The sequence below is a fragment of the Silene latifolia genome, chromosome X (genome assembly GCF_048544455.1).
Source record: "Silene latifolia isolate original U9 population chromosome X, ASM4854445v1, whole genome shotgun sequence".
Lineage (NCBI taxonomy): Eukaryota > Viridiplantae > Streptophyta > Magnoliopsida > Caryophyllales > Caryophyllaceae > Silene > Silene latifolia.
Window position 1 is genome coordinate 241,461,775 of NC_133537.1, and position 14,842 is coordinate 241,476,616.

At 38.3% G+C, this 14,842-nt stretch overlaps 1 protein-coding gene across 1 annotated transcript; it reads left to right on the forward strand.

The window, feature by feature from the left end:
• Window positions 1-1,210: 1,210 nt before the first annotated feature.
• Window positions 1,211-6,993, forward strand: LOC141623869 (zinc finger CCCH domain-containing protein 22-like). Its single transcript, XM_074440021.1, has 4 exons — window positions 1,211-1,475; window positions 3,197-3,523; window positions 5,192-5,252; window positions 5,803-6,993. Exons 1-4 carry the CDS (start codon window positions 1,350-1,352, stop codon window positions 6,816-6,818), a joined length of 1,530 nt encoding a protein of 509 aa, XP_074296122.1. The 5' UTR covers window positions 1,211-1,349; the 3' UTR covers window positions 6,819-6,993.
• Window positions 6,994-14,842: the final 7,849 nt, after the last annotated feature.

Genomic DNA, 14,842 nt, shown 5'->3' on the forward strand with positions numbered 1-14,842 from the left:
TCAAAATTTTTTACACTAAAGGTAAAATTATAACTAAAATTAACCAAAATAATTTAAGACGATAATTACATATTTTCGTACTTAGAAACTCGAAATTACATTATCCATTTGAAAACCCGTGGAAGCGTAAAATATAACAAGAGTCTAGTGTCATGACTAAAAAGTGTAGCCATCTAATAGTCGTAGAAATGTCACTCTCCCTTCCCGTTCATCCAAGCCATAAACTCATTCACCTGAACACCGAAATTCAATCAAGCATGTTTTTAGTTCATTAAATTAACCAAATTTCGTCCTAATCAATCACTAATCAAATTTAACAATTATAGACCAGAAAATATAGCGCTAATTCATATTTGTTATGGATTATTTAACATCATTAACAAAATCGTCACAGAAGTCATCCGATTGTAAAGTTCATAAGAATCACAACAATGATCAAAATCAACACAATTTCATGCTTTTGTTGACAAATACTACTCTAAGTAACTACAATTAACATAAATAAGTAATAAATTATGATTAATTTACAGTTTTAGAGAAGAATTGAGAGCAAAATTGACAAGAAACGATCAATTAAGGTTGATCTCCTCTTCTTTTTCTCCCTTTTCTCCTTTTTTTTTGTTGACCAGGAGTAAACCTTACCGACAGCTTGGGCAATCTCATTCAGGGTACTGAAGGCAATCATTTGCAAGAGTCAGAAATCGAACCCATGACCACTTGTTTAAAAGATGAGAGCCCTTACCACTCACACTAGCCAACTTTGATACCTTTTTCTCCTTCTAATCTTAGGGTTTTGTGTTGATAAGAATGAGTTGTGTTTGTTCAATCGACAAAAGAGTCCAGGCAAAAGACACATTGTGTCGACTCATTTTTTTTTTTTTTTTCTAAATAAGTTATTCTTACGGGTTCAGTTAATACAATATGGGTTGCTTATCGATCCGAGTAAAAAACTTACTTACGTCTCTTTTATTAATAAGTCGATTTCATCTAATATAAATTATCTCATTATTATCTATAATCGTAGCTTAGACCATTTAACTATCCATTCATTTACTAATTATTATATTACTCATTATCAAATTATTCGGGTGTTATAGCTGAGCACTAATACTAGTATTAAATAATAATAAGGTATACATTTAAAAATATAAATAATACCCTGATAAAATAAAAACTTTTATATCCCGCACTATGCTAGTGAGAATAAAACGTGTATATGGGAGAAAAAAATAATTGTGCAGTTGAAAAAGTTTTGTTGTTTTTTTTAAGCCCTTACAGGCGACAAGGCCACAGGAAGACAGATTTGGGCTGGTTCCTCCGTCAACGATTGGAAGTGGAAAAGTGCGTGAATGGCGGAGGAAGAGGAGAGGGTTCTAGAGGAACAGTTAGAAGTTCAATTACAAGAACACAAGGATTCTGTTTCTGCTATCAAACACGCTTTAATCTTCGACCCCGATAACGCCGAACTTCTCTCTGTATTTTCTTCTCTCTCTCTTTTTTTTTTTCTCTCTTTTTAGGGTTCATCCTTTTTCTTATTATATACCCTATTTTATTTTCTTCATTTTGTTTTCCTTTATTCAATTCCATTGCTTTTCTCCAATCATTATTTCACACAAAATTGATTTTATTGTTAGAATGTTAGACGGGTAGACCCTATATTTATTGGAGGCAACGATGCTCAAAACTTTAACTTTTCTAGTTTTATTGATTTTGTTATATCTCAAAAAATGCTCGTTAGTTTAAAGTTTAAAGCAATAGGTATAGTTTATAAGCTATGTTACTTAGACACTTCATATGAGCTCGCCTATCCGTCTCCAACATTTGACACCTCATTCTAGACTAAAAACTTGACAAGTTTTCATAAAATAGCATACTCCGACACTTGGGTACACATAACACACCCGTACCCGACCCTTCGAACCTTGTCTGGGTAACATAGTTTATAAGGTATTTATTCCCAAGCTCGATTACTGTGGTATGATATAAAACAACGGGCGAGAGTAGTAAGCTAAGATATAATTACGAGTGGACATATCTGGTGGTATGATCTATTGACATGGACTATGCTATGAGCAAAACACACAAACACAATCCACCCAAGTGGAATATTATAATGGCTTGTGTGCGAGGAGTACCGTCCTCTGGGAGGACGGTAGAATTACTCTGCTATGAGATGAGTAACAGGTTAATAAACATGATATTCATTTGCTTACCTTTTTTATTCCTTTTGATGGGTATTTTAATCAAAGGTAATATGATTGGGACGGAGGGAATACCTTTTAACTGGTGAAAAAAAATCTACTAATAGAAAAGTAAAAGGAACGACATGTTGAATTTCCCTTTGCTATCCTTGTTGAAGGCTATCATTGAACGTCATGATCCTCTGGGTCCTTGAGAAGTTATGAGCATATCAATGGGTACATTGGTGAAATTCTTGATAGGTTGCAGAAGCACAGGATGTGCTATTCTTGTGTAGAAGGCTGTGAGCATAATCAGATATTATCAGTCATCCAAGATGTTGATCTTCCATAGTATTCTGTATCTTCGATCACTGGTTCAACACTTGGGATCTGTAGAAAATTTACTAGTAAATTACTTAAAAGAGGATTACCTGTGGTGTTCATTTATGCACTTATGTTATCTACATCGAGCAATGCTTGTATTGATGGTTGTATCTTCAGGGTGTGTTTGGATAGTAAAAGTGGAGGGAAAGGGAGGGGAGGGGGAAGGAGGGAAGGGAAAGGGATAGAAGGGAAGGGGAGGGGGAATGGAGTGTGCGTGTTTGGATACAATTTCCCTCCGAATCTTGTCTATTGTGGAGAGATTTTGATTTGCCTTGGCGGAGGGAAAATGGATCCCTCCAAATCTCTCCCTCTCCATTTCCCTCCACCCTCGTTTGCTAACCAAACAAGGGATTTTAAATCCTCTACTCTCCCTTCCTTTCTTTTCCCTCCAAATCTCTCAATCCAAACACACCCTCAATGTTTATATGTGATGCTGCCCCCTGGTTGTCTCACAACAACAAAGCCTTACTCCTGATATGATTCGGTGTCCGCTTACTTGATGCATCAATATGAAATGGTGTCTTTGAAATTAACTAAATTTATAGAAATCAATGAAGGAGAAAGAGAGTAAATGGATATTTTCCTGGCTTTTTTTTTTGTTTCATGAACTTAAATGATGTATATGAATACAGGTTGAAGAAGAGCTTATTTCTTCCATCAAAGATGCAGAGGAAGGACTTCTTGGCCTTAAGCGTGCACGTTTGTTGCGTGAAGCTGATGCTATGCAGGGGTTTACGAAGCTGGATAATGTCAAATCATCAAGTGAAGATGTGCTGGCAGAACATCTAAATCCAACTGACGTTGAAGCTGAAACTTTGGAAGAGCCAAGATCCCGTGTTGGATCAAAATGCAGATTCCGCCACACTGATGGACGTTGGTATAATGGTCAAATTGTCGAATTAAAAGATTCTTGTTCTGCAACAGTTTCTTTCCTCACTCCAATGTCAGAGAATACAATGGTGAGCAGTGTAACTACCCTCCTATTTTTTCATGTAAAATATAAAATATTTGGCCCCTTCTATCTTTTTTGGTGGATGGCGGCTTATACATTCTTTGCTTGAAGTGGCAATCTTTATAAATTATAATTTGGCGGTCACTTGTGTGGTAATCCTTGTAAATTATTTACCGTGTGTGTGTGTGTGTGTGTGTGTGTGTGTGTGTGTGTGTGTGTGTGTGTGTGTGTGTGTGTGTGTGTGTGTGTGTGTGTGTGTCTGATTGCAATGTTTAGAAATTCAGGGATTGTAGTCTTTTTACTGTTTTTCTGCAACCGCTACCTCAACTGAACAAAAAAAGATTTTACTTATTTGCAGCTTAAACAGGTCATTGTTTTCTGTTCTGTGAAACATTATTTTTCCTAATTCAGACTGCCTTGTCTGATGCTGTCCAACTCAGGCCGAGTTCATTTAGTGTAATATGTTTCCCAAGAGTCAGCCATCTCCCTCATCCCTATAATCGAACTGTGCAAAGGAAAGTGTGCTCCAATACATAGGTCATAGACCTTTGAGTTCTCACCTTTAGGTTGAAAGACCCAGGCCCCCAACTGTGCTATTTCTGCCAGAGTCTTATATTCTGACTCTGACCTGACATCATATCAAACACGGGTGTGGATCCGAGTATCATACTCATAATTTTTGATAATTTGATATTATGTTTGGCTAAATTTGAGTGTTCCAAGTACATCTAGGTATGAGGACCAAGTATCTGCCAAATCAATTGGTCTCCCTTGTGACGGGTTACCATGTGTGGCGGATATTTTGTGAGATAAAATGGTAACAAAATGGGTTAGTGGAGAAAGGGGACCACATGAATAGTGTTGCAGAGAGAGAAAAAGTGGGTACTTTGTGAGGTAAAATGGTATCCGTCACTCAAGAGTGACGGATATGTGCCGTTACAAACAAGAATTTGTGCTGCCAACAATTAATATACATGAGGTGAGATTCAGTGCTGGGTAACATAGGCCTAACACCCATGGTTCTATTTGTTTGGGCTTTGTTCATGATCAAGTCTTTCCATTGCTAGAAGCTCTGTATTATGTCAATTTCCAGAGTCTTGTGTTTTACGGGCTTGTCACTTGTAAGTTATAGCTCAATTAATAATGTTGAGGTGTTAACTAAGACAATCAACATGATTGGTATTTGGTAATGTGTGTCTTCTCTCAAATCATACAATAATCATGACCGGTGTTGCTTAGTAATAGTGCTATTGTTCATTTTAGGTAAACAGGATGAGTTCAGTGAGGAAATCAAAAGAAAACGAAAAATAAAGACCATAGGCATATAGGCGGACTTTGCTATCTCTCTTTTGCAAATTCTCATGCATGTTCTGTACTTTCTGTTTCTGTCAAAGTTTGTTTATTGCTGAACGCTAAAGGAAGTTTAAACAGAAGCTCGACGCTTTTGACATGAAATTTTGTAAAAGGAAGCTCTTCGCTTTTGCCATGCATTATTTGTAAAAAGTATACGCAAAGATGCAGTGTGTAATTATTACCGATAAGCAAATACTGTTGTCCTCTTGTTATTGCACTAGTTTTTCGAAACTCCTTGCTTCATTGAGCCGTGTGAGGAGTAAAAATTAGTTGTCTTGTGTTTGTCATCTTCATGTACTGATGATAGAACCCCTAAGTGCAGATGTGCAAGTTCTTCCTTCAACAAAGATGTCGATTTGGTGCTAACTGCCGGTTATCACATGGTATGTTTGCACGTAATTCTGCTTTGCAGAACCATTATATCTGGAGACTGCTGTATATATCTAAAGGATATAGTGTTTTCAGTTTCAACCTTTAAGTGAATTTTTTAGTAGTGTATCCTACACATACAGCGAGTTGTTCGTTAAACTGCCTGGACAGCGAGTTGTCATCGACTTATGGATTACCTTCTTACAAAGTTGCCCTCTTGAATTAGGCAGTTGAAAGTCATCGTAAGAAACTAATTTTGCGAAACAATATACAGAGTACTATTACTCTCTCTCTCTCTCTCTACAGCTTTAGTGGTTCTCAGTCTCAGAGCTGTGTGGATTAGTATGGTAACTATGGTTTTATTAGTTTCTCTGATCTTTTTGGTGGTATGATAACATGCTTACAAAACCTGGCACATATATTGGATTATGTGATTTTCATGATCTAAGATTTCTTTGTCCATCTGTTTATGTTAATGTCATGCCTTTTTTATATGTTTTCCGTTGTCCTCTTGTGTGATATGTTGCTATTGCCTGACGGTATCATTTTTTTTGTTAACTTCAGGAACTCAGCTGCCTTTATCTTCCCTAAAGAAGTATGTTTCACCAAATTGGGGGCAGTCACATGTAGGAGCTACCATACTGGCAGTTTCTAAGACTAGACCTGAAATTTGGAGAAACGCTGAACTCAAATCTTGGGACAACGAAAACAATCGAGGTGTTATTGTATTCCGTGATGATGGAAGCTCGGAGATGGTTGGGAATGAGGCAATCGCGTTGTCACAGCGTGCTAACTCAAGTGATGACGACGACGAAAGTGATTATTTGAGTCATGATGGCTCGAGTTCCAGTGATTCAGAAGAAGACCGCCTACCTCAAGGGTTGGGGTTTGTGGAGACCACGGCTTTTCAGAGGGGGGTCCAGACAGACACAAGTATATTTGCCACGTGGGAGAATCACACCAGAGGGGTAGCTTCTAAGATGATGGCTAATATGGGTTACCGTGAAGGAATGGGCCTTGGCTCTTCCGGTCAGGGGATGGTGGACCCCATACCTGTGAAAGTCCTCCCACCAAAGCAGTCTCTTGATCACGCCCTCAGGTCTTGCAAAAAGGAAGGGAGTCAAGATAAGAAGAAACGTAGTAGAGGCGGTAAGAGGAAACGAGATAAGAAATTTGCTGAAGCAGCTCGGGCCGCAAAACAGGAGGAAGAGAAGAGGCCAGATGTGTTCAGCCTTATCAACAGTCACCTGGCAACTCATTCACAGATGTTTAATAATAATAGTAATAATAATAATAATAATAGTAATGATTCTTCAAAGAAACTTAAGAGTAAAGAGAACAAAAAGGAAGATAGGAGGTCACTGATTGCCTATGAAGAAGAGGCAAAGGAGTTGAGGGTTCGAGTAGAGAAATTGGAAGAGATGGTTAATCGGAACAGGAAGGAGAAGGCAGTTTATGAGGCAGCCATGAGGAAACTGAGTGAGACTCGGAAAGCTCTAGCAGAGATAGAGGCCAAGCACGCCTCTGCATCAAATGCTCTTACGAGCAAGGACAGAGAAAAGAAATGGCTTAGGTTTTAACATGAGTCATCTGTGTAATTGTGCTGGTTAAAGTATTGATCATGCTGATTTTTTTGGCCGATACGGATATTGTGTTCTAAATTAAGATTTTATTGTAAAAGTAGCCTATATCAGCGGCTGTAAATTGTTACATCCAGTACTGATTCTAAATTAAGATTTTATTTAACTTGAAAAAGGCGTGTTTATTTGTTTAACCTGATTTCTTTTGCACAAATTCTCATTGAAGACGGCCTATATGAGTCACAAGAGAGAGACGGATCAAATAGTTTCATATTATAAGGAAACGGGCGGATGGTTTGCTAGTGGGCTGAATTTTTATTGTTAGCAGTTCTCGATTTTTGTGCTACCAACATTATTTTATTAACAAACTGTCCCACACTAACCCCAACCCATCACCTTTTTTTTTTTTGACGTGAGTAAGACTCATATCATCACTTTTCTTCAAAAATAACAATCCTACCAAGTCTTCATCTTCTTCCATAATTCATGTAAATCTTCTTTTAAAATTCATGTAAATCTTCATAAAAAATAACATTATTTGCACAAATATTATTCACTAAAAAAAAATGTCAGAGGGAGATGTTTGCTTGTTTTAGAGACGGTTTTAGAAGATCATATTGCTGCTGTTGATAACGATGATAGTGTAGTGCCTGACGTTACTGACGATGAATTTGTGACGATGATGATAAATAAAGGTTCCTTTTTTCCTCTTTATGTATCCGCAATTTTTCTTTGTTATGTTGTGTTTGTTGATGATATTTTAGCGGATTATAACGCATTTTAGGGCAAGATTTTTTGTGTTCTAGGTAATACTAACATTAATTTGTGTTATTGTCAAAACTCTAAGATGTTAATTTTTGTTGTGGATGATAAATCGTGTATCTTACTAAAACATATTTTCATCCCTTTGTCAGTTAATGAATGACTTTCGAAATTTTAATAACAACAAGAACACAGATTCAGATGTAACCATCTTAATGCATATCGGATACCATTTTAGTGTTCAATGTTACCATCTTTTAGTAGGTTTTTCTGTCAATTGAGTTTAGAATTTATAATACAGTGTTATTATTCTAAAACGATGTGGCTAATTCGGATGCTTTTGTCACAGGTACTGACCTTTCTGGATCTCTTCTTGGAATCAAAGCTACGAAATGGGAGCATATTTACGCTCTCTATAAGAAACATTCGCAACACATTGGATTCAGTGTCAAGAAATCGACATCTCGTAGGACTAGCAAGAAAGATAGACCGTTCATTGAGCGATACTTTAGATGCTATACACGGGAACAAGAGTAAAGGTGGTTTAAATGGTGACGTTGAAGTGTTCACCAGCAATTTGAGGAATGTTTCAATTACTCGTTGTGAGTGCAAAGCTTGTGTCAGGACGCAAGTAAATGCGGAAGGATTATGGGAGGTACCAAAGCTTAAAATTTGGTTGCTCCTGTCATAGATACTGATCTTTCATATATGTTACCATTGTAGTGTACAGTGTGACCATTTTAGTGTTCAGTGTTACCCTTTTAACCAAAACTTGAAATTTGGTTTATCTTGTCATACGTACTAATCTTTCACATATGATACCATTTTAACGTTCAGTGTAACCATTTTAGAGTTCAGTGTTACCATTTTAACAAACACTTAGAATTTTTCTTGACATATAAACATAATAAACCAAACATAGTGACATGTAAGTGATTTTTGAAAATGTCACCACCTTAACAAAGATATGTACAAATAATATAATGATTTTTGGTGTTACATATTATTTTTAACATGTAAACATAATATACTAAACATGGACACTTATATGTGACTGCTGAAAATGCGATGACCTTATCAAAAATATGTACTTATGTTTGAGAAAGGTATCAATATTATTAATTTTTTTAACATAATTGGTGAATTTGACCCCCTTATCATACTTATGTAGCTATCTTAGTCTGATTATTCAATTGTCATCATAGTAACGTATTTGCTTAAACATGGTCACATATTTGTTTAAAGGAGAATGTGTCACAATATTGCCATCTTAGTGTGTAGAACATAAGCTAACCTGGTTACATTGTGTCATATTGTCTTATGTCACCACGTTACTATATCAATGTTACCATCTTAGTGTGTATCAACATAAGTTAACATGGTTACATTGTGTCATATTTTTACATGTCATCACATTCTTCATAAATGTTACCATCTTAGTGTGTATCAACATAAGCTAACATGGTTATATTGTGCCGTATTTTCACATGTCACCACATTCTTCATAAATGTTACCATTTTAGTGTGTATCAATATAAGCTACATGGTTACATTTTGTCATATTTTCTCTTGTCACCACATTCTTCATAAATGTTACCATCTTAGTATGTATCAACATAAACTAACATGATTACATTGTGCCATATTGTCTTTAAGTTCAAGCATTGTTATTGTGGTTACATTTACTCGTAAGGGCGGTAACATTTAGAGCATAAATGTATATGTCACCACTTATGTTCATGCAGAAAAGCAAATGTTTAAATGCTAATAATGGTAAACTTATGACAAGTTTATCCAGAAACGAGACATCGTCTATGTCAGTGGCTTATTCAACAAAATGTTACATTCAACAAAATGCCATAAAATGTCACCAATTGGCGTCGTTCAATGTTGACAGCTATGAAATATCTCATCACAAAATGCCAGAATGTAGTTGACGCAAGAGTCGTTGTGAATAAGCTGTTTATTAAGGCTAATGAGGACGTCCAATTGTTACTCTATAACCTTAATATGTAGGATGATCAACCAACCGTAGATGAGACCGTGCCTCATATTCTTGACCCCTTACATTATACGACAAAGAGACGCAGTCAACAAAAAAAAGGAATATAGGGCCAAAGAAGAAGGCTAGGAAAGGGGGTGAAGTTCAGAGTACTATGTACGTCGCTGTTCCGCGTCTGATATGACCAATAGGATAGGCAAAGGCTTATAATGTGATCAAAGTAGTTGACTAACGTGCCTATATTTGATTGTATATTTTTGCTAGTTAAATTGTTGTTTCTTTGGGTTTAATAAGAAGCTTATTGTAATACTACGGTTTTATGTACTGTTGGGTACTCTATCGAGTAAGGCTTACTCTGTCGAGTAAGTGAGTTTTGGTTACGAAACAATGTTCTGTCTAATGGGTACTGTGGACATGGGCCACCCGCGCCGCGCGCACCCGCGCGTTGGTTTTGAGGCGGCGACATTTCTCCCACGGAACCTTGGTTTGACAAAGCACGTCATGGGCCGTTTCTGATTGGTGAGGCATTGAAACCGGTGAAAGGTTGAATAAGCCTGCATTTGTGGAGTCGCCACCAATTTATTATGGAAAAATTGGAAACCGTTCGAACACCTCGTGCCATGTCAAGACACAAAGTAATGACATGAACACTAAGAACTCGTTACCCTTAGCATTCTATGTCTAGAATGACTCTCGAGATGCCAATGGACACGGATGTCCAGATATAACTGGAGTAAGGGGTGAGGGTACGTATTAGGAAGCTCTTTAATTCGAACACCTAATCCTGCCCGCCTTGATAGCAACCTCTATTAATGTTTAGGGAAATCGTTCATATTTGATATGTCGTCGATGTAATGCATGCGATGCAACAAATATAGATTAATCCTAGCATGTGAATTTAGGCTACGTCGGTGAACACATATTTAGCAAACAATGTGGAAGAAATGCCATACAATTAAATCATACATAATAATAATAATTACAAAATAACATAATTAAAATTACAAGAATTACAAAGTTTATTTGATCTACGTCAAAAGCACGGTCAAAATGGGATTTCGAAGAAGAAGATAAAAGGAAAATAAAATTAGAAATTAAAATACGAAAATACGTCAGATTAGAGGTGATAATACGGATAATAGTTGATTTTAACCGTAATTAGAAGCTACGTCAAAACGAGAAAGAGTTCAGGGAAAGAAGCCTGCCCATAACAGGCGTCCTCTGGAAGAGGCGCAGCACTTCCTGCGTCTATTCTTGAGTTGGGTTCTGGATGTGAAGTCAGAATCGCGGATTGTTATCGTTCATTGGTAAATTTAGAATGGATTATCAGTTTTAGACTCAAATTGAAGTACTTTAATTGATTACATTCATCTAGGCAAGTCGTAAACGAATTAAAAACGAGAAATTACAGCAGTTTACATAATTACGATGAACTCGTGTCGGAAATACAAAAGAAAAAAACTTGAGACTAGATTAACGAAACTGGACGAATAGGAAAACTCATGTATCAAATTAGATTCCCAGAACCTCGACATGAACAAGTCGAAACCCAGAAAAATCGATTTGAATTAAAACTAAAAAACCGCAAGTATTGAATTACTCGGGATTAAGGACGAATTAAGCATTATAATAAAAAAGGATTAGTTAAAATACAATTTATATGCTGAAAATTACAAAAAGAACGAAAGAAAAAGAAAGAAGGAAAATTTGCAGGAAGTCGAGGAAGAAGAAGAAGAGCTAGAGCAGCGAGCAGCCTCGGGAAGAGGCGCGATGAGTGTCTGCGACTCTTCGAAGTGCGTGCTCTTTGCTGCGTTTCTTATCGACGTCTGACCTCCGCTGTTTTGTAAATACGGTTTTAAAAGATGGATTTTAAATTGTTTTTCGAACGTGCTTTTGATATAGATCTTACATTAATGATACATAATAAAGTACAATAAATAAAATAGGATTTACACCCTCAGACTTACATGTTTGACGAAATGAGATTGACTAATGTTAACGTTTAGTGATTGCTTGACTCGAATATGCGTGGAAAGTGTCCTCGTTAGAGGATTTAAAAGTTTGATTAGATTGATTAAAGGTGGAGTTGGTCAAATTGGTCGGTCTATGCAACGTGACTGGAACTCAGAAGGATCTGAGCTTACGTGGTCGATTGGCCAAGTACATAGGCGTCGAAAGCAATAGCGTAGTCTAGAATGCAAAGAGAGAGAAAGAAGGGATGGAACACTCGCGTGCCAAATATGCCGAATGTCTCTATTTATACTTAACACATGGAGGAGTTTAAGAATGACACGGATTTGGAAACAAATCACGGAAATATTCTGAAAAGCGTGAAAAGAGGGCTGGGGAAGAGGTGCAGCAGCCACTGCGACCCTTGGAAGAGGCGCAGCAGATGTTGCGTCCTTTCCCCAGAGGTTTCCTCCTAAGCAAGAAAGATTTTCGCGTTTTATTATGGAATTTCGGTGGATCTATACTTCCTTATTCCATAAAACACAAAATACGGAAGATATTTACTAAAAACATTGATTTTAATTTTAGGAATAGATATCCAGAGAATTCTAGAACATTCCGGAATATTCCGACTCGCATTTAAACGGTTTTTAGAAAATGAAGCGGTTTTTGACCCGGACTCCAAATGAACTCTAATTACTGTCAAAACGACCGTATCGGTGCGTAGATGACGACCAAGGGGTTGACTTGAGTGTTTGAGCTATCACTTATCGATGAACTTACGAACTGTCATAAAATCGTTCCATATATCAAACATGCAGCCCAATTATCACTGGGTGGTTGGCGGGAGGTGCAGAAATGAGGTATCTACAGAGCCCCCACTTTGACTGAGGCTCGGACAAAGCGAAAGTCAAAGTACAGCCATCAGGTCAATCGAAGATTATAACCTGACGACTATGGCGACACGAGGCGGCTCAAGGGGTCTGAACCAAGGACCTGTCGTCGGGAACATTTTAGAGTTTGTCGACTACCGGGGAGGGTCGTTTAAAGTCAATTAGACTACGTAAGGAAGCTCTCCAGCCATAAGAGGAAATCATACCTGAGACTTCTTTCCTGAGATGTTTCTGGAGTTGCGTAGGAGCTGAGGGTAAGACCTAAAGGATATATAAGGATTGGTGCTAGGGTGTGGGGTCCAGGAAAACATCGACGGGAAGGAGGCCAAATATAAGCTCGACCCAAGGGGTAACCAAGGTTTGGATGTAGGAACCCTAAGGAAGTGTGATCCTAAAGGATTATGATCCTAAGGGTAGAAGTGTATGAACTCTAAGGAGTTTGGGAACCTAAAGAGCTGGGTGTATGAACCCAAAAAAGACAGGCTGGTATGGGAACTTCTGGAGAACGACACCTTTGCTGAACTCCATGAGGAAACAATAATATTGAGGATAGCAGGACATCGGTAGAATCTGCCGGGGAATCTGCTTGCGTCGACCTCAAGCGAATTCTGGCAAAAACTTGAGGTTGAATCTGCTTGCGTTGGTCTCAAGCGAATCGTGCTTTTCGAGAAATACGTGGGCTGTAAGCGGCAATGAACTCTTTCTAGGGAACATATTGATGACTCCATTGGGGAAGAATCATATGTTGATTCGACAACGGCACGCCCTTGGCACCGCTGAGGAGAAAATGGTAGATCGACAACGACACGCCCTTGGCATTGCTGAGAAGGTATAGATCGACAACGACACACCCTTGGCATTGCTGAGGATAAAATAGGTTAGTCGACAACGACGCGCCCTTGGCATCGCTGAGGAGAAAATAAATTGTCAACGACACGTCCTTGGCATCGCTGAGGAGAAAATCTCCTCGGGTTGTCGTAAGCGAAAATTCCGATAAAAGGGAGAAACCCATGAACTGTATTTAGTGATCACGAATTCTCGTGGGGGACAAAATGTCGTGGTTGTCTGCAGTCTGCTGATGAGAAAATGTCGATTCGGATGAAGAGAACGCCCAAGAAGGAGTCATATGTTGAGGAAGATGTCGGGGAAGAGGCGCATTAAGCCCGGGCCCACAAATAACGAACTCATAACGAACTTCAACAAAGTCCTGAGGAAACTTTCTGAGGAAAAGGCGCAGCAAAAGCTGCGACCTTTGGAAGAGGCGCAGCAGGTGCTGCGTCCTTTCCTGAGCTCGTCCCTGTCTGGGTAAAAACCCGACTTAAGTCGTGTTTTGTTTTTCATTTCAAAAACACAAACATTTCATTTCTTCACAAAACTCAACCAAAATCCGTCAAAACTTGATCAAATCTCGCCATAAACGATGACTAATCGAGGTATGTGTCTTGTACTTGCTTTATTTTGCATTTGAGCTTGATTTTGGGTCAAAAATTAGGGTTATATACCATTTTATGTCGAAAATTTGGGGCTTTCATACCAAATGGATTTGCCTCATGAAATTGACATTAGAAATGAGTAATTGACCATGTTAGGAACATAACCATGTATTTCTTTCGAATTTTCGTCGAGTATTAAGGATTTGAGCACGAAATGTGACGGTCTCTCTACTAAACCGTAAAACCCTTCGAAAATGGCCCTATGCTAGTCCATTTTTGATGAAACTTGATATTTTGGAACCCTTGAGTAATGGGTAAACTTGATATCATTCCGGATTTTTTATTAGTGGCAGCTTCTCCGGGACACTTTTATATGGCATAATCGATATTGTAGCAAAATGCTGCCGAATTTTCAGCTCAAACCCGCAACTAGGCTTGAACTTAGACTCATCTTGACTTAACCTACCACATGTGTGGCCGTGGTTGGAGAATCTGGGCCAAACATGGCTAGAAAGGCTGCTTTGAATGGTTGAAATGTTTGAAAATTCTTAAAAATGCGCTTAGCATTGCTTCGTTTATTTTGATTTGTAGAGGACGTACCTTCCACGTCAGGGAGAGACCCCATGGACACCGACGTTGACCCTTATACCGCTCTGGGAGCGACCCCGGAGATGGAGGAGGACGTAGAGGAGGAGGCCCCACAGAGGGCCAATGTAGGACGAGGCGGTCGTCAGCTCGGAGAGGTGCCTGAATGGGCCAAGAAATGGGATGGTAAACATCTCATTTGGGCAGTGGAGAGCCACCTGTCATACAGGACGGCGAGGAGTATGGTAAGCCTTCAACTTTTCACTTCCTCATTTACTTACTTCTTGTCATTTCCTCATTTATTCATTTCTTATCATTATGCTTAAGAAAGCTTTCTTTTGAATTGACGCATGAGGCTGGGAACATGAGGTCCTTTTCTGGTTAGACGACAATGATGGA